We start from the raw sequence: 21,323 nt of genomic DNA on the forward strand, positions 1-21,323 counted from the left end.
TTTGCTTACCTTTTACACCAGGAAAATCCAGTTTTATTGACATTTTTGGATAGACTGTGTGACATAGTGGTTTATAATGACTAACTAGAACACTAAGAGAAAGATAAACAGGTTTAAAGTTTCCAAAAGTATTATTGGTTTTGGGTGATGTGAGATAAATGACGCTTATTTTCAGAAAGTAAGCCGCATTCAACCATTTGAAAACCTGAACCATTTTAAAATACAGTCAAATTAGATATTTGAAAATTCAGGCACCCACAATCATTAGTCACTTTTTTTCACCTTTGTAAGAAATATAAATATGACAACCCCGACTATACAATGGTGTAATAGACTGTAATGTAACTACATAACAGTAGTTCAGACTACGATATCTTCTGTATCATACAGCTCTATGATGGGATTTCCATGGCCACTGGAGTACATTTTTTCTGCTACAAACTGCATATCAGAATTGTGTTGTAAATGTACTATATCATGAACGATTTCTTCATTATGGATAAGATTTGATTTCTTCAGATGGAACATAAACCCAGCCTGCCTGTAAAAGCAGCTGACAACCGGTGTGAAGGAAAGGATAAGTATTGCTCACAGATTAGGGAAAGAAACTGCAGGGTCTGCTATTAAAACATGCCACAGGAAACTGGAGGACATAAGGAAGTAAGACTTCTTCACTCAGGAATAAGGCACTGTATCTTTTTTTCCATTGAAAACATTACATGCCTGAAACAATACAACAGCCTGAAAATGGCTCAACCAACGCCTGTAGGGAGAAAGCAAAACCAGAAATGACAGCAAAGTGTCACAGATAACAACAGCAAGGGGCAGCATTTTGGACTAGTGAATGATTCATGTAATGTGATTTTAAATCTTGTGTGTAAGGCTTTCACTTCGGTGACAATCATTGTGTATTACAAAATGCTGCATCCTTTACCCCTTTCAGAGCCTAACCCCTTGGTGGCATTGTTTTCACTTGACAATGAAGGTGACATCAGGAGAGTCCTAATAGCCTGGATGGTCAAGGGATGTAGACAGGGCAAGGCTAGCAGGTAGAAGTACCACCTTTTGTTAAACCAACTTACACAGTTGGAAATATCAGACAAGCCTCTGAGGCATGTAACCCCTTCTTCAGATCTGAAATAGAAACAGCAGCTTTCAAAGTTAAATACCAGAGAACAATTACGCAAACTTTATTTAGCTACTATATCAATTAGATCATTTCTGAAAGAGAAAAATAGTTGATGGCTGTGGACTGGAGGGGATGTTTGGGAAAAACAGTCAGGACAGACAGAGATCTGTTCTGTATAGGTCTGTAGTATCAGGAAAATTTTTAGGGTTTCACTTTTCTTTCGAAATACATGACTCTGCTTCGAGGTGCTATGAAGCACAAATAGAAGGTGCTCAATGAAGAACATGCAAAAATGTGAATGGAATAAAAGCACATATTATCCATGAAAACTATCTGGATGGAAGATAAAAAAAGACAGTACAGAATGCCGTGCTTCATATAGAGACACCATGTTTCTTGTGCATGTCCATTTTGGATGGGCAACAGAACCTGTGAAGGGAGATCTCCGGAAGTTGCTTCCCAGTCAGCCCAACTTGCCAGGCTTTGTCACCCACCCTGATAATCAGCACTGGCATGCCTTTAGCCCAGTGTTACTAGGAAAAGTCTTCCACTGGTACAGTCAAATCTCTTTCACCACATCCAGATTACCTATGTATTCCAAATGTCATTTAGGTGCCTGTAGTTTCTTTAAGAAAACTAGGTAAGACTGAAACAGGTTTTTGTGCTGGTTTTGTCTGGGATAGAGTTAATTCTTTCCATAGTAGCTTGTACGGGACCATGTTTTGGATTTTTGCTGAGAAAAGTGTTGATAATGCAGAGATGCTTTTGTTACTGCTGAGCAGCGCTTGCACAGAGCCAAGGCCTTTCCTGCCTCTCACCTCATGCCCACAGCAAGTGGGCTGGGGGGGCACAAGGAGCTGGGAGGGGACCCAGCTGGGAAGCTGACCCCAACCAAACAAAGGGATGTTCCAAACCGTATGATGTCATGCTCAGCAATAAAAAGCTGGGGGAATAAGAAGGAAGGGAATGATGGTGTTTGTCTTCCCAAGTAACTGTTACGCCTGACAAAGCCCTGCCCTGCTGGGGATGGCTGAACACCAGCCTGCTGATGGGGAGTGGTGAACAAATCCCTTGTTTTGCTTTGCTTGCACACACGGCTTTTGTTTTACCTATGAAACTGTCTTTATCTCAGCCCATGAGTTTTCTCACTTTTACCCTTCTAATTCTCTCTCCCATCCCATCGGGGGGCCGGCAGTGGGGGGTGGGGTAGGGGAGTAAGCAAGCAGCCATGTGGTACTTAGCTGCCAGCTGGGGTTATACCATGACATTTTTGTACAAAGTAAACATCACTGCTTTGACTGGGAAACCACCACTAAATTTGCTGTAATTACAGCAACTTCATCTTGATTAAGAAACAATTTTTTTCTACAGTGAGGACAATCAATCACTGCAACAAGCTCCCTGGGGATGTGGTGGAGCGCCCATCACTGGAGGTTTACAAGATGTGACTGGACAGGTGCTAGGCAATCTCATCCAGGCTCCCTTTCCCACCAAAGGTTGGACTAGGTGATCTTCTGATGTCCTTCCAACCCGGGCTGTTCTATGATTCTAACTATGGGATAAGAACACCAGGGATTTTGCGTTGTGGCTCCCAGCTGTGCTTTTAACAAAATGTGCTTAAAGAAACATAATCTTTTTGAAAATATATGTTTGGTAAAACTTTGACATGAGAAGAAACTCAATGCAATTTCAGAAACTCCTTAGCTATCACATTCTGAAATGCTCTAAGACATTGGTTTGGTGACCATTGTCATGTATATAAAGAAATGGAAAAATGCAACTCACTGGTGGTTTTGCTCTTCCTTAGCTGATGTTCTAATGGTGGTTTTAGCATTCTATTGACATCAACGTAATTCTGAAACTTTTTTCTTTGTATTTCTTCAAACCATTCTCCAGTCACTCCCTGCAGCCCTGTTTCAGACTTCTTTCTTTTCAAAAGTTTGCTAGAATGGAAACAAACAAAGAACAATTTATTTTTAAGCCATTTTAGATATTACAGGCACATCATTAGGAACTCTCCCTGTTGTTCATTTAAGCATTTACAGTATATTTCTACATATAATGACTTTGTGAACGATACAGTGTAACATGATACATTCACAGCAATCACATGAAAGTTTTAGTGACAGCAGAATTTCTCCAACTTAACAATAAGATTATGTGTCCAGGTTAAGTGGACGACTCATATGTTTGCATTATTCTCTGCCTTGAAGAAGTGCATCCTTCTTCCTTGCAAAAAATGAGGTAATAATTCATAAGCATTAATAAACTAAGAAAGTAAGATTAAGTTCAGCCAATAATTGAATTAGAATAAATAATACTCTAACAAAGCAGTTCTTGAAATATTTATTCACTCGTTTAAGCAGAAGCAATAACAAGATTATTCTGATTTTCAAGAGGAAGCTCACTGAGGCCCAGACGGTGAGGTGCCCACCACACATTTTCTATGTAAAGGAGGATAATAAATTGTGAATTCAGCTAATAGGTATTCACGCAACGTGTTCAACGAGTTTATCACATATTCCTCTTTCCCTGCTGTATAGTGATTCTGCCTGTCTTTAATATGTATGGAAGCAACTAATAATGAACGTGAATGTTCTGCCACACAGAGGCGAAGCCTGAACAAACTATACACATGTGGCTGCAACTGAAGAAGCAGTTTAGTAGCAAGTTAGGTTTTAGACCAAGAAGTCACAGGAATGCATTGCTTATCTGGACATAACAGGGTACAGTCGCAAAGGAGTTGGAATGACACACCGAGTTACTAGTTTTCAAATTACATTGCAGAAGTGCCTAAAGTAGAGATACAAATGCAACAGATCCACACCCCAACTGATTGTGACGGCAACAGAACTAGACTTTGTGCATCTGGAGATGTAGTGCCAATGTTTTAGCACAGCTTTGAAGTAAATTTTCTACCTTAATCAGTGGTAGAAGCCATGTCTAGGAATACAGATGTTCTCAGAGAACATGCATTAGTTCATTAAAACCTCATATTCTCTGAGACAACATTACTTCACAAAACAAGATTAATTATCTAGGCTGGAAACAATGCTTTTCCACCTGGAACTGATACAGTTACATTGTCCATACTAGCACCTACTGTTCACCTGGTGGCATGTGAAGAACAGGAGGACAGGAGAGAGACATTTTTGGTAAATGAGTAATTCCCTTGAAGTAGATTACACAGAGACAGGCACAAGTACTAACCATTTGAAATAAACTCATTACAAAGGCAAACATGTTACTCATCGCAGATATTACCGCACCACGGGCCTGACTAAACACGGTGGAGGCCACCTGCAGCGGGCAAGGCTGCCGAGCAGTGACAGGGCCAGGAGGAGATGCACGAAGCGCTCCCAGCAGCGCCAAGTTCATACCTCACTGCTGGGGCCTGGGCAAGGGGCGCCGCGGCACCAGGCGCAGCGAGAGCACAGCGGTATGTCGGGAGAGGCTGCCGCCACGGCGACTGCCCGGAAAGCAAGGCCACAGCAGCTCAGCTGGCGTCCCCAGCGTGGAGACCGGCTCCCACGAGGCTCCCCGGCGGCCTTTCTCAGCGCGGGGAGGCCGGGTGGGTTCGGCCCGCAGAGGGGCAGGCGGGGCCGGGCGCACCCGCCCGGGATGGGGCACAGGCGCCCCCTAGCGACCGCCGCCGCCCCCGCGCTGCTCCCGGGGCACCACCGGCCGGCCGCGGGCGGGCTGACTCGGGTGGCGTTAAACATCCCTGTCCTATACGTTGATGCGTTCCAAAGAGGAGGAAAAAAAAAAATACACAAACGCCACAGTTACTCTAACATCGACCCTATCGGGCATTGCACGAACATGCCTTTCACTGAAAATTCCATTAAAAATCTTGCACAAACACAGACATGAATATTTAAACACTGTGAGGTCTTTACGGGCACATGCCTGGTGCTACCTGCAGTCATTATCTGTTAGCGTGCCGCTTTGGAACTGCGCTGTCACCCCCTACTCGGGAAGTAAATCCTTTAAATCGCTTGTGCGTATTTATACTTGCACACATGCAGGCCCATATACTGAACCCTAGATACATCGTTATGTGAGCGCCAAATAATACTAATACAATACGTAATATGTAATTGCAGTATTGCATGACTATTAAATATTTCTCATTTGCAGTGACTCCCTGCCAAACCACATCATTTCCCTGTATACCTGCTCTGTCAAGTCTACAAGTCCCTTCATGATACTAATGAATGACAGTTGTGAACCAGAAGGAAAGCCCGTCTCAAGAAACAATTACAGCAGAAGATGGTATCTGCAGTCAGTATTGCAATGAACTTGCCTTTGAGGCAGCGCTATTGTTACTTGGATTGCAAATTATATATTGAGACACTGCTCCGTAGGAGTGTCAAAACACCTAATGCCCTCTAAACCAAATGTACTAATCCAGCTTCCCTGTCTGCTCCATCCATCCTGCCGCCTCATTTCTCCACAGCCACTTTGGACGCACGGAGCTGCTTCCTTTTGAGAGGAGACACCACCACTGTGGGTGGGAAAAGTAACCATAAGCTGTTACAGGATCAAAGGCAACTCCATTCCCCGGATAACTTACAGGAGACTGCTCCACAAACTGGAGCAGGCAACAAGCCTAAATGACCTCACAGGCTACACCTTGTGTTACCTTTTCCCATCTATTATCCTACACAGCATCTAAACTAATGAATCATTCGGGAGCAATTCCTCTGCGCTGTTTTTAAAAACATCTCTTCCTTATTGGCGCAACGATGTCCCAGTATTTTATACAGACATCTCCAGGGAAAAGTTAACCTAAATGTTTGGATGTACTTTCATGTGGGTTATCATAAATATTGTGAAAAGAGCTATAGCCTGCCCCTGCCACTTCCTGTTAGGGTAATAAGGAGCCTTAACTGCTACTGTAAGAGGAAAGGTATTTTCTCCACCATCTTCATCCTGAATATAAAGCAGACGACAGATATGTAAGGTAGTAGAAACTGGGTTGCCAAATAGGACGTCTGAGGACACCTCTGCTGTTTGCAGGGGACAGAGGACTCAATTCCACTTTTGCCAAAGCAGAAATTATGATTCCTATTGATTTCAGGAGAAGCAGGATCTGGCCCTAAAGGACTCTTACCACACGGCTCATGAGAGAACAGATACACAGCAACCACCAAGCACAAGGAATTGCACCGGGTAAAGGTGCAGCTCACTGGATCACAGCTTTCATGTCTGGGAATACAAGGCTGGAAGGACTGCAGATAAAAATAGTGCCAAAAGCATTAGATAAAAATGATGGCAGGGCAGATAATCTGCAAAACCAGTTACCTAAAACAAGCTTATGCCTTTAGTCTGTTTATATTCCTTACTTTGTCAGTGAGAAAAGGCTAGAAATGTTAAAAAATAGTGCCTGAAGAACCAGTTCTTTCCCTTTTTTTTTTTTTTTACTTCATCTTACTGCCTTCCCACTGCTTTATATGTTATGCCGCACTGGTGAACCATGCATCTCTATCATTTCTATGGCCAGTTAAATTTCTAGAAAACTCTAGCTGTTATCACAGCCATGGGTAGCTCTAAAATGCATATGCAAGAATATTTTCTTACTTATAGTTCCTTATAATTTTATAAAGATAATTTAAAGACATACTTTCAAGTTATCATTTGAAAAAAAAAAAAAGAGGGGGGGAGAAATACTACTGATAACGGCAAAGACTACAACAGCTGAAGTGATTAAAAAAATTCTTATCCACCATTTAATCTAAACATGTAACAGCAATAACAACATTCTGGTTTCCAAGGTGCCAGAGATGCTTCTGTGGCAGGTTAATCCTACCAGGGAGAAAAATAATGATATGCAGAGCCAAGATACTCTTTCCTAGCACATCAGACACACAATAGATCTATTTTTTAAGGCAGTCTTTATTCTTAGTAGCTGGTATATTTTTACTCACATTAAAGCAATCTTTTGTTTATTTTTCTTTCTTACCCTTTTCTGTTTGTCTAATGTCAATAAACCAAGTCAGCTTCAGTAAAACATTACACAGAAGTAGATGAATCAGAGACAAAACCTGACTAATGTTTTGGTTGCGCACACTACAAGACAATGTAAAAAGATATAACTGAAAATGTGCTGATTTTTTCTTTGGCTTTTATATGTGTAAAATTAAGCACTTCTGCAGTAATTCTCTGAAAAATCAAGGCCTCCTCTATTTTGATGAACAAAATGTTGTGTTAGCAATAATGCTTGAATCTAACCTGCCAGGTCATTGCTAAGCAACCACTCAGATTTGATTTTCTCTTCCCTCAAAACACCAGTTTTCTACTTAAGTCTACATCCTTTCAATTATTGCTACTGCTGCTGTCATTTTTGTTATTTTGTTGATTTTATAGTGCCCATTAACCTATTAAGTTGCCTACAGAAGATATATTTGTCTGAGTATGTCACCAATAAAACTAAAGATGTGTCTGGGCAAAGTGAAAGTGCCACAACAAGGAAAATCAAAAAGTGTGTTGGTTCAGTGCTCCTTTCTGACCACGACCTAAATACCAATAAATGTAACGGAAGGACTTTCACTGTCCTGAGCAGGCACCAGATCAGGCTGCTGGAGAGTCACCTAGTGGTGACACTCCTGGGTGGAAAGAAGTAACGTAAGTACCAAGAAAGGTTCACCTCAAGGACAGGGGAAACACTTCACAGCCCAGAATTGAACTGTATGGCATATGTTTTCAATCCCACATTGATGGGTGCATTAAGTTGCCAGCTCACAATTATCCATCCCTACATATTTAGATCGCAGAAATGTGCAAAACCAGGAGATGGAAGTGGGGAGAAAGTGAAAAGGGAATGAATCTTCCCTAGTTATCCCTCCCAGGCTGTTCGTTTAATAGGCAGAAGTACTTTAAACACAAAGATACCACTTCTGCACATGATTTTGATACCCATCCTGTAGCACCCTTCCAAGCAGCAGCAGAAGCAGATAGCTGCAGACAGTAAATGTCAATAGGTATCAGATTCACACATTAACTCATGTCATGTGTGTCAGGGATACAGGTGGGGAATATGTGCGTTAATGGGAAGACATCTTTTCCACCCTTACTGAAGTTTCACCTTGTCTGCTCATGGGGAAAATCCTTCCATTTCCACGTCTTTTCTTTTTAATTAAAAAGTAGAAAATGCACAAAATGTGACATTATTACACTACCTTTATTCAGCAGATTTAACTCTTTTAAATTAAAGCTTATCACTTGCTTTGAGATAGCCTAATACAGTGGCAATGTGTACATTCATTACACACAATCCACAAAGACAACGAAACTATCAGGATACATGAAATGTTCTCATCAGACTCCCACTATGTGTTGAATACTTCCTTCCACTCTATAACTCACAGTGACTTTTGTGTCTACTATTTTTTAACTTAAGCACCATCTGTAGAGTGGCTAAAAGTTATCTCTGTTTTTTTCGCAAAGCATTAACTTCTCATATTAAACTATATGAAATTAATATACTGCAGATTATTTACTCTAGCTGCTCTTTTCCTTCACCAAGTCCAACACTCCATTTCTGCCTGAAACTTTTGTCTGTTCCCCTGGGCAAGAGCACAGACTGACATTTTCCTTTGAAACAGAAAACTAGGGCAGGGACGAGGTTCATGCTCATGCTGACACATAACTCCTCTCTGCTCTGGCAGCTCATGAATCAGAAGTTCTCAGTCTAAACCTCAGAAATCAGCTCAGTGACTGTCTTCATGAAGTTTAGTTTTTAAAGCACAGAGCATTGAAAACTGAGATCACGGGAGCTGAGGGTGATTAATCACCCATGTCAAGCTGTAACAATGCCTCAAAACATTACTTGTAACATGAAACTATTTCTTGAGCTGCTACCCCGGGGTTTACAGTGAAAACATTATTTCAGCCCTGCTGGAACAAACAGAAAAGACTAATAAGTATCTATCTTTTAATTGAGTTTCTACATACTCAGAATACGAAAGCTTTTAGTCCTCTGGGCAGCTAGTAAACAGGAGTGTATGAGTTGAAATGCCACTAGTAATGTCACAATTGTCAGTGACTCTCCAGCTCGGGCAAATTCTGTCATTTCCTCTACAGTGAGTGTGAAACAGGGGAAAGGTCCACTCAAATGTTTTACTGATGATTTACAATCTCTCTGTACAGGCTGCAAATGACAGGTCAAAAACAAGAGAGTGTTACTTTATTATGCTGTCAATGCTCACAAGCTACCTACCAATATTATATGATAATAACAAAACAAATCTATGATGCAATGGAAAGGAAGGCTACCTATCATTTTTAAAGTGTGTCACACAGCTTCTGAATGGTAGTAATTAATATTTCTAATGAAGATGACTTCATTAATAGGAATTTCCATTAGCATTATTACATGCTAATAGGTGCAATGGACATAATTATCCATGTAAAGATTCTGATTAGCTTGCAGGGATAGATGTAGTCTCAATCCAAAAGCATCGCATGACAGGAGTAAGTTTTGGGTTCCTGAATTTCTGTCCTGGAAATCTTACAAGGAAATGCAGATGTATACCATGTGTGTGACACACGATGGGTTGGAAGGCTGGGGATCAGGTCGTCTTAGGCCTTTCAGTAAATCTGAAGCTAATGATTAACAGCAGACATGCTCACTCTTCCAGGGTAAAGCTGCTAGTTGATTGTGAGACCTTTTATAAATATTGACAGCATGCAAATAGACAACCATCTATGCAAGTAATTTACAGCTCAGCCATGTATTATAAATTCACTGCCTTACAAATACATACAATGCAGATGCTATTCCTCCTGTTATTGTATGACTTTCTTTATGCAAAACATTTCCTAGGTAACAATATAAGGGGAGAAACAAGAAAATGGACACAGGCCAGATGGGAACTCTGAATGAGGGGAACTGGTTTCAAATGAAGACCAAGGTCTCACCTCTGCAAGCAGGTTTGTGTATGATACCCCATGGGTCTGAATAGAACTCTAAAATTGAGAGGCTCCAGACAGGCTTGGACTTTTGTTTATAAAGAGCTAAGCTTGAAGCCTAGGGCTCTCAAAATACACCTTTGCAATCTCAGGTGATTGTGCAGAGCCTTACACAGAGCTGAGTTAACAGTCCTGGTCAACAGAAATACGACAGAAGGTCAGAGTGCACCTGCACACAATTTATGTGTTACTGTAACACAAAAGCCCTGTTTACATTGCTTTAAATTAAGGGAAGCAGTCATAAGAATGAATGTAAGCTCTAAAAGTTGTCACAGTGGATGTTTCTCATTTGGAAATATAAAGCTTATATACATGTATGTAATGAATACTTACACAGATCCTCTGCTCTAGTAGCTTAGAATGTCATAATTTATCACAACTCTTCCACTGGAAATAGAAAATATTATAGTATAATAATACTTTAAATATAATAATAATAATATATATTATTATTATATATAAACATATATTTAAAAGCATGCAATATAAACATATATTTAAAAGCATGCAAATCTATAATGCAGGAAGAAACAGACTGCAGAGCGTCCCAGCCACACTGAAGCAGCTTTGCTTGACTGCAAGCTCTCTCCCCCTATACCTAGAAATCCAAAGACAGGGCAAGCAGAAGTATTGCAGTTCCTTGATTATTCCAACCACAAATTGAACTGTATAATTTATGTGCAATAAAGTGTAAACAGACTGTACTTTTCATCATGTACTCTTAGCTTTTGTTTTGTGGTTTTGGTGTTTTAGTTTGGTCCTGGTTAGTATGGTACCGGTACATATACCTATATATTTCTGAGGTAAGACTGATAAAAAGAATATAGTTTCTGGTAGGAATTCAAAATGCAGGCATTGAAATACAGCTTATTACATTTAACAGTGTTAATATAATAATCTAGCTCCAAAGAAGGATTAGAAATATGTTTCCTGTGAACATTTAGATACACACATCCTCAGGAAAAAGTCCCAATTTTTCCCTACCTGCTTTAATGCATTTTTTACATGAAATATGTAAGCTTTGAAACTTTTCAGGCTGCCAGCTTTAGGGCACTAAGTCACTTTTCAATTTAAAACAAGTACAGGAAAGACTGAACTGAAGTCAGTCTAGTCTATATAGTCCCGCGTGCAAGTTAGGGAACACAGAAGAAAATGGGGTCTCTGTGCCCAAAGCTTAAAACTCCATTGGGCCAAACTCCACTTGATTTGAAAACTAGATTCAGAGAGAAAAGAGATTTTAAAGGATGATTAAATTCAGTGTATGTAAAACACTGACAAAAACTAAATTTTAAAGACGAAAAGGAGATGGATGCATGCAACATTATTCAGAATGGTTTCTGATACAAACAAATGAATGTCAGCTGAGGCCTCGACACACAGCCCAACAAGCTTTGCTCTCAGCCATTGGTGAGGTCTCTCCAAGAGCCACGTCCAGAGATGGTGCAAGTGGTGGATGTCTAGAGGGACCCAAGAATCTGAAGTATCTCAGGGACCAAACCCAGCAAAACTCCAGGGCCCCAGGCTTCACCACAGAAAGCACGTGCTGCAGACTTCGGCAGGACTACAGGACACACGTAACCTGAACACACCACCGGAGCACAGCACTGCCAGTGCCAGGGGAGGTATCCAGCCACTCAACATGAATCTGACACATTTCTATGCAACATTTTTTTGACTTTCTGACATAACCAATTTAGTATTTCTGAAATATGTGTGAGGACTTGAAGGTGTTGGGACACAGACAGTGTGTAGAACCTATCAGTACCTGAAAACATTTCTGGGGTCCTTTCAAGGCAGCTCACTGCAGACTGATACTCATTCCTTTCCTTACAGCAATGACAGGCAGTGCATGTTACACTTCACTGGCATTACCCTCCAGAAGCCCAGTGACTCTGCTGCACGTGCCACTGGCATTACAAACTTCTGACATCTTTGAGAAAGCTGAGCTAAAGTGAGAGTGACCATACTTTGTTGATGTTTTCAGCATTTCAGACAGTTCTCCATGCACCTCCATGACTCTCTGCTTGCTTAGTATGGAAAGCTGTTTTCTACCTGATGTTCCCACTGATGTCAATTATTAACTTCTGCACTTGAATTGCAGAGGAGACAGAGGGTGTTGAGAACACAGAGACATTATTATCGGAAAGGTCAAACCTAGGAAGTGCACAGACTTCTTGCAAGGTGTACAAGTCCTTAACTGGGTCACAACTCCATCGAAAACCTAACAGATCAGACTGTTCTGCATTAGCTGTTCCAGAATAACTCCCCATATTGACTGCCTACTCGGTAGTTAATGCTAGCTTGTACTGCTGTCTGACCATTTATTCTTGAAGTCTGTTCAATTTATCCATATAGACAAAGCTCAATTAATTCTCCTTTCACCATTAAGCCTGGATTTAGAAAATGTCTACCTGTGGGCTTAAGAGTAAGCCTTGGCTTAGACCTCATCAGTTGCAACAAGTGTCTTCCTTTTGGCAGCCCTAGTGACATCAGAAAGTCGGCTAGGTAATAATAATAGGAATTATTATGATGATTTTCACTTTTACAGTATTTTGTCACTTGAAAATGCTAACATTAGTAGTTTGAACCCTGGCATAAGCCTATGTTTGAATGACCATGAGTGAAAATGCCCTGAGCATGTCCTTCCCGCTCCTGTGGGTTTGGCCGCCTGGACCCAGGGCCAGCTTGGAAAGAGCAGAGCTGGTGGCCTTGGAGAAAGCTGTTGGGAAGACAGCCAGAAGCCTCGCAAGGGCCACCCCTACTTGCCCCAGGAGCTGCTTTTAAACGGGGAGGCTGCCTCACTGGGCCTTGCCGCAACTACAGCCCCAGACACGTCCTAGCCTTGATCCCTGGACTGACATCCCAACCTAGCCTCAGCCCAGCCATCACAGGGCCATGGATGACCCTGGTCACCATCGTCACCAGGCCTGACCCTGATGTGACTTCATGGCTTGACCATGGCCCTGCATCATCACCACAGCCCTGCCCCGTGACCAGCAGGCTGCGGCGGACCTGGCTGCCCTCACCAGGCCTGACCCTGACTCAGCCCCACAGCCTGGCCTGGGCCCTGCCACACCACCATGGCGGTTGGGCCACGGCTGCCCTGTCTCGCGGGGTGGGACAGGCCCTGGCGGCATGGTCCTGCCCTGCCAGCCCTGTGGGGAGCCCCCATGGCCCCCGTAACATGAAGAAAGAAGAAAAGTAACGTGAAGAAAGAAGAAACACATTAAGTGCACTACCAGACAGGCTCTTCCAAACGTAACACACCTGAAAAGGTGCTTCTGGGTCTCGTTCTGCTGCCACACACACTGTAGAAACCCCCTTGCTCTCAAACATAAAGTGCAAAGCTTTGGAGGAAGGGATTGACCTTTGTTAGCACTGAAAGTAGTTTACTATGAAAAGACAAGACCAACAAGCTAGCAGCAATGCCAGTCCAGACCCTGTTCTATAGATGTAAAACTGGAGTTACACCTCAGACTTCATATTAGTTAGCCCAGATGCACAGGACTAAAAATCAAAACAGAAAATGGCACATGCCGTGCCCACCTGCCCCTGGCTGTGACTGCCCAGTCTTCCTCAGCTCACATGGAGCCCCAGTCCTCGACCCCAGGCCCCACCGCAACACAGGATTATTAAAAAACAGCAATGAGGAAGCAACTTGATAGGCAACTTAATTGCCTTTGGTTTCAGTACCCCCGCTCAAACAAGGGGAGTCCCAAAGTGGGATTATTTATGTCAGTAATTGTTTACCAAACTGAGTAAAGGTTTTTAAACTACAGTCTTCCCTGCCATTCTTGCTTCCATTTACACTTCTTTAGCATATTAGAACTTCAGGGCTTCAAGGACCTGTTTACATAAGTGTTCTCAAACCACTAAACATGCCAGTGGCACAGTATCAGCAATAAATAATAATAGTAACTCCTCCACAAACAAGACACAATAGAACACTTGTGCCCTGAAACATCCCGGGGCGGAGTATCTCTTAGGAAAGAATTTCTTTATTAATGCTTTGTTCAGATAGGGAGCTCCACCGGAACAACAATACACCCAAATGGTGCTGTCCTGGTATCCTGCCTGCTGTCCTCACCCATGGAGCTTATGGGTGTTTTGGGGATGATTCTAAAAATTCTTTGTAACTATTTTCAGTAGTGCCCAGCAACAGGACAAGGGGCAATGGGCACAAACTACAACACAAGAAGTTCCATCTGAATATGAGGAAGAACTTCTTTACTTCAAGGGTGACAGAACCCTGGCACAGGCTGCCCAGAGAGGCTGTGGAGTCTCCTTCTCTGGAGACATTCAAAACCCACCTGGACGTGACTCTGTGCAGCCTGCTCCAGGTGAACCTGCTTTAGCAGGGGTTGGACTAGATGATCTCCAGAGGTCCCCATACCATTCTGTGATTCTGTGATAAGGAGTTGGGCCCCTAATCTAGACCTCTAACACCCAAGAAGTTATTCTTAAGTCTTTGAGAGGCTGCAAGAAGGTCAGGAGTACTTCTGTGACCAAGCCAAAAAAAAAAAGCTGCAATGTCAGACCCCTAAAACTGTACGCAAGACAAAAGAGTTGAAGCACCAAGAGGGTGCTGAGTATGTCTGCACCTCTGCCACAAATGCCTTCCAAGGTTATGAGTATGGAAAAAGGTGAAAAAATACATTCCCCATGCAGCGTTATATTCCCAGCCTCTATTGCCAGACTCGTGAGAGCAAACGTCAGTCAAGAGAGTACAATATGGAATTACTTGCAACAAACTATGAACTCAGTAAATGATCTGCTGTAAGGCAGTAAGAACAGTTGTGTTCCTGTAAGCAGTAACTACATCCAAATGATTTGTTGTGGAGACTGTCTAGAACAAAGGAAGGAGGGGATTAATCTTTCACATAAGAATCTTATGTTGTTAATGGGTCACCAAGAGAGGAGCAGCAAGTGGTGCTGACTGTACCTCCTAATTAATTTCTCTTGCTTTTCATCTTTAAATTTGAGGATAAATTAAAAAAAAAACAAACTCTGCTTTGCTGCCATCTATTTGCATTGTCATAGTTCTGTAAGAATAAATCTACTAAATAAAAAAAGCAAAAGCATAAACCAACCTGGAAATAAGCAAAACAAATGAAAGCAGAGGGAACAAGTACTCTTCTTTCTCAAAAGCTCCGTTTCCCTTTCCTCTTTTTTTCAGTTCCTATTCATAGACAGTGGCTGATGCCTAACATATGTTCTAGAGCTGGTAATTAAGTTTTTTCCATTCCTCCTACTGAAAAAAAGAAAAAATTCTTTACACAATACAAACATGGTTACTTCTCGAAACATGATCTATCAGGTAAACTGCTATTCAGGCAGGCAGGTTCATTTCCATGGTCAGTGGCTCAGTCTCTGGTATTTTCAGTGTCTCATTTGAAAGTGAAGATAACAGTATTTCCCTTTTTCTCAAGGATTAATAAACTAAAACAGCACAAGGCTACTGTATGTAGTCACAATAGAAGCATTATATAAACCAGACAAATCTCCTAAATAGAAGTCAGTAATTAAAGAAATCTGAGCTCTTCTGCCCTTTTAAATAGATTCTCTATTTATCCGTAGCTCTTCTGCTGTAGCTCCCAACTGCTCTTTTTTTGAACAACCTGCAAATGTACCAGCCACCTGTTCCCATGCCACAACCCCCTACCTGCTGCCTCTTTTGAGTAGCTGGCTCCATGTCTCCTAGCTCCTGTCATCTCAGCTGCTCTCTGAACCTTGGTGCCATTTCACAGTGGAGGTGCATCTCTGCACCCAGTGCTCAGACGATCTGAGGCAACAGAGCCCCAAAGCTGACTGGAAAGACACCTGCTTGGGTGCTGTCCACCTCTCCACGATCTGCAGAGGGAGGAGCTGAGCTTCCTCAGAAAATAAAAGGCAGCAGCTCCACCTCTGTATCCCATAGCTTCATGCCCTATTGCTCCTGAGCCTCCCCACAGGGATTGCCAGTCCCTCTGCTACCTGCCAGGCTCTGAACTGCTGTCCCGAAGAGATGGGAAGCAGCCAGCCTCCCTTGTCACCCTCCCCATCAGCTTCTGGGAGAAAGGACAGAAAAGAGAAGCACCTATATGTTTGTTAAGTCTTTGGGACCTGGGGCTCTGCATGCAAGTTATTAACTGTCAATTCTTCCTTAATTTCTGTCCTCAGCAGCTGCAGTACAAAGCTTGAGAAGAGAAGCCAGGTGTAGGCTGAAGCCTTGAAACCAGAAGTTAAATAAGAGACCTGGAATGTTTTTATGTCGTGATTTTCAGGCCTATTTCATTATGTATGGCAAGTTGACCTGTGGTATTAATAACTGTGCCTACAGAAAGCATTCATTGTGTTTTACGGAAACTGAATTGTCAGGGAGCCATCTGAACATGATACTGCTCTCTGAACATGCTGGATTCCTCCTTATCTCCTCCTGGGCATCTAACTGTGATTGAAATATTTGGGAGAAGGAACCTTTTTCCACAAGCATCTGCAAAATCATCAGTTTCATTAATCAGGCTTATTAAAATAGCATTTTGTGACATGGAGTTCTGTCTTTACAATGCGTGTATATCGATATACAGACCCATATTCCATTTTTTCTCCCATGCTAACATTTATGATAAATGAGGTTTTCTTCCAGGTGGTATTATGAATGAGACTTGATTTGATGAACAACAAATAACAGCTGGGTGTTACCCAAGTCAAAATTAATGTGTATTTATATATTTAAAATTATTAAATACTTGATTACTAAGTTTCTAAATTATTTTCAGTGTATATAGCAGTGAACAGCCATGTGAGATATACCAAAGCTGACTGCTGCTGCTTCTCTGAACCTGTTTCGTGGGGGAAGCAGTCAGGTATGGCTGGTTTGCTGTTGCTGTTCAAAGGTACTGCTGAGAGGAGCCACGAGAGGGCACTGGAAAAGAGAAAACCGGCAAAAAAAAAAAAAAGCAGTCCTGGGAACAAACAGCCCAGGGCACATGAGAAGCTCAGCTCCCTGTCAGTAACAAGAATAAGTAAAGGCCCAACGGGTCACACAGTTCATTTCTTCATAAAAGGGAAAGTAATACTGAGAAGTCTTCCAAACAAGGCTTAGAGATCTGAAGCCTGCCAAGGGAGCTGAGAAAGGGCCAACGGTTCTCAGAGGGTGTGCTGGGGCACCAGGAGGAACTGGGAAGGCCAGCACGAAGCGGGGCCCACACCTACACAAATGTGCACAATTGGCCAGGTAGGTCACGCATTCCTGCTCTAAAGGCTACAGAGAGAAAAGGAAGGGAGATGAAAAGGGGTTGTATAAAGCAAATAGCCTTTTCCCAGAAAACACCCCCAGGTATGTGTTTAATTTCATGAAGGCATGGGCTGTCTGGGTGAAGAGAGATCCAGAGGTTCTATAAAGCAGTGTAGGTAAGCAATAAGAAAAGAAAAAAAAAGTATATATTCGTCTGGGAACAGTTACGGTTACATAGCTGAGGAGGAGCTTGAGAAGGTCAGTATTTCATGCTGTACTGCAATACATTTGCATTTATGTGATAATCGACTCCGCTGAACCATGGTTGCCATTTGTTGGACATCACAAGCCATGCACAATGTCAGAATTCATCTTTTGATCTTATTTCTTATTTTGCCTTTCAAAATTAACTGGTGTTAACATTTTTTTTATATACAAACTGCAGCTTGTAAAAAGAAAAAAACCACGTTCCTGTTTGGTTTTTTTTTATTCCAGAGTTGTATCTGGGAATGGATTTCCATTTTTCATTGATCTTTTAAGAGATCTGCAGACAGCTATGTGCTTGTTCATATGACATCAAATAGCACACACAGTGTCAGAGAAATCATTAGAACCTGACTTGTGGTCTGCCAGGAAATGCTTTATTCCCTCTGTCAATCCAGTCTGGAGTGGTCTATACAGGGACATAATATATTTTAAATAAAGATGGTCACCAAACAAACTTGACCAATGAGTCCACTGGTGATTACTGACTTGCTCCCTGGCCCTGCCCAGCTCCAACTAGATCTTTCCAAAACCATGCTCAGGAGCACTCTGCGGGATAACTCACTTCAGTGACTTCATGCAAAAAAGTAGTATTGATGAAACTGCTCCCTGCTCCTTCCATTCCATAGCATCTCCCTGTATGCCTCATTTGACTGATGGTGTGAATCAAATAGTTTCAAAATCACGCTCTGAAAGCATCCCAGGAGGGGGCTGCCACAGTGCTCATGCATCACTTTAAAACTTTCGAACTGAAAAAAATTTGTATGAAGTTAATTACCAAAATAATAGTAATAAGAATGACATAGAGCCAAGGGGGCAGGCATATGGGACCAAGAGAAGCAAATGAAATTTTTGTTAGAGCCTCTGAAGCTCACTGAGGTCATATAGGAACTGCAGGATTTGGCCCTCCAGGGTGATCGCTGTTATTACTTAGATTATAGTAGCACAGGGCAACATCACACAGACTGGAATCTGCCTGCTCCTGATGGAAGTCCCCTGGCCTGAAGAGCTTACAGTCTGAATAAGACCAGTAGATGAGTGGAGTGAGCAAGAGAGTACTTTTATTATGCCCAAGAGAAATTATGAAACTTGCCAAAGGACACATGCAAAGCCTCTGAGAGATTCTGTGTTTAACCTAGATTTCAGTGTGGCACCTTGATCATAAACACCTGTCTTCTGCTCAACTTCTGAATGCCTCTTCAACTGAGATTTAAAGTTGACTCCATCTCAGCAAAGCATCACCAGAAACGTCCTCTTATACCATGTTTATTTTGACAGCTTTTGCATAAAGGGAGACCACTTCCTACTGACAAAGTTCTAAGTCCATAGATGGAGAAACAAACAGAAATCTGGGGACAGGTGAGAGCCCCAAGTTCCAAGAGCAGGCTATCACTTCACGAGCCTTTCTACACCACAGGCAGCCTCACTGCACTTGCTCCTGCTTTAGTGTCACCCTATTAAAATTAAAGAGTTTTAAACTTAGAGCTATCCAGCCATGTAATTCTCCATATACAGCAAAATATTCATTCTTTTTTGCAGGGGGGCTTATAATGGGACACATGGCATAGAAATTAATCAAAGAAACAAAGGTAATGCCAAATTACAGAAGAAAGAAATCACTAAATTTAACTCAGTCCTGGGTCACATGCTGCAGAGAACTAAGACAAGCTTTGGATGCAAGTCAGCATTGACACATGTTTAACCATGCCCATCATAAAATCAACTTGACTGAAACAAAAAAAATGCACAGTACTAAAATCCACTCGATGGAAGTGTTACTCATTAACATTCCGCCTACATCCTAGATGAAAGCATTACTCGTGAAAAAGTGGCCACTTGTGAATCTGAGAGGACACTACCTCTCAGCTGCAAACTGCCCACAAGGTACCTCCTGTCTCATCCAGAGGAAGAAATGATAACCTTTAATAACACACAGCTCATTTCCCAGCATAGATTATATTACTCCTTGACCTGTGCTTTCATTATCAACGCAAATTGCTTGGGTGACTGTGCACAGGGGAGATGGGAGCTAGAAACAAAGTCGAGGCTGTTCTATTTCTTCATACGGCTCAGGTAAGATGGTATAACTTGCGCACCTGAAGGCGGAGGGGATTCAGTTAAGTCACTTGAAAGGGTCTTGCGAACAACCTTTCAGGCTGGCGAGTGCCGGGCTTGGTTGCCAAAAGCTGTCTGGATCGGCTCCGGGATCGGCCCGGGAGCCGCCACGTTTCCCTGCACGGAGCCGCCAAACCTCGGCACCGCTGCCCGCCCGGGTGCCAGTGCCCGGCCCGCGCCCCGGCCAGCCCCGCGGCGACAGGCTGGGGTAGCCTGGGCCCCCCCCGGGGCGGGAGGCGAGCCGCGGGCAGCGGCAGCAGCACCCGCCGTGACTCAGAGCCGGCTTCGCCACAACACGCGTTTCCCAGACGTCCCGATGCCGCCGATGCCCGGGACGGGCGGCTCCGCGGCCCGGCAGCAGCCGCCGCTGGCGGAGGGCAGCCCTCCCCGCAGGTGCCCGGCAGCCCCGCTGCCCCGGCCGGCGCACAGCCCTCCCAGGGGCGGCCACCCGCCCCTCTTCCCGCTCTACTCGGCGGGGCGAGGCAGCTGCGGGTCCCGCCGCCACCCGGGCCGGGGCCGTGCGCGCCCCGCTCCCCGCCGCCCCCCGCCGCCCAGCTCCGCGCCTCCCAGCCCCCTCAGGCGCGGCGGGCAGCGGCGGGCCGGTGTGAAGCCTGGTACCTGACTCTGTCCTTCTCAGCCCGCCGAAGCTCCGAGTCCCTCTGCAGCACCTGAAAAATCGCCCTAGCTTCCTCCTCGTTTAAAAAACTGAGATCCAGCCCCCCAGGCGCTGCGGTCATGGCTTTGCTTGTTTGCGGGCGGGCGGGCGGAGGCAGGCGGGCAGCGCTGACCCCCTCGGAGCCTGGAGCGACACCAGCATGGCCGAGCCCCGGCAGGACGGCGCACGCCGGTACCCGCTGCCCTCTGCACGGCGGGAGCCAGGGCCGGAGCCGGAGCCGCGGCCGCCCCGTACCGCACCGCACCGCACCGCACCGGCGCGCGTCGGGCAACACCCTCCGCAGGGAGCGCGGCCCGGCGGGGCGGGGCGGGGGCCAGGGCCGGGGCCGGGCGGGCCGGCGCTTGAGTCAGGTGTTTGCGCCGAGCCTTTGGCGCGGTGTTTGCCCTTGGCGCTGCCAGGCGGAGCACACGCCTGCCCAGGGGGACCGGCTGCTGGACGGTGCGGAGCTCCCCCCCTCCCGCCGCCGGGCAGCCCCGTCACGCCTGTGCCTGGCTGGCGGCGCCCGGCTGCGGCCGTGAGGCGGGGCCGCCGTCGAGGCGCTCCCCGCGGCCCCGCAGCGCGGCCCCCCGCTCCGCCCGGGCGCCGCTCGGCCCCTCGCCCGCCCCCGCGGGGCCGCCGCCGCGCCGCTGCAGAGGGACTTGCCGGCAGCCTGGCGGAGCGGGTGCGGAGCGGTGTCTTCCCCGTGGGGGAAGAACGGGACAGTGCTTCTATTTACCCTCCGTTGAGGTTTTCCCGAGGAAACGGTAGAGAACAGTTGTTCTTGCTTGACCTGGGCGTTACAACCACATCTCAGGAGTAATTTCATCCTGATTCCATTCTAACGGCCCTAACGCAACTCAGCTCTGTGCTGGTGGGAGCAGCACCAACAGGCATGTCTCTGTGAAGTACGTGTGTCTAGTCCGCTGTACTAGTTGAATAGTTAAGTGAAATTTTTCCATCAAAGAAAGGCT

The 21,323-nt window shown here is 44.4% G+C and overlaps 1 protein-coding gene across 1 annotated transcript in view; it reads right to left on the reverse strand.

Annotated features, from left to right (window-relative positions):
- Nucleotides 1-20,629, reverse strand: part of EXPH5 (exophilin 5) — a 37,060-nt gene extending 16,431 nt beyond the window's left edge. Inside the window, exons 1-2 of the mRNA XM_055702786.1 lie at nucleotides 20,316-20,629; nucleotides 2,915-3,072 (exon numbers count right to left, since the gene is read on the reverse strand). Coding sequence (XP_055558761.1) covers nucleotides 2,915-3,072; nucleotides 20,316-20,434 — 277 coding nt within the window. The 5' untranslated portion in view covers nucleotides 20,435-20,629. The remainder of the gene's footprint in view (nucleotides 1-2,914; nucleotides 3,073-20,315) is intronic.
- Between the last annotated feature and the right edge of the window lie 694 nt (nucleotides 20,630-21,323).

The sequence above is a fragment of the Falco cherrug genome, chromosome 2 (assembly GCF_023634085.1).
Source record: "Falco cherrug isolate bFalChe1 chromosome 2, bFalChe1.pri, whole genome shotgun sequence".
Taxonomy (NCBI): Eukaryota; Metazoa; Chordata; class Aves; order Falconiformes; family Falconidae; genus Falco; species Falco cherrug.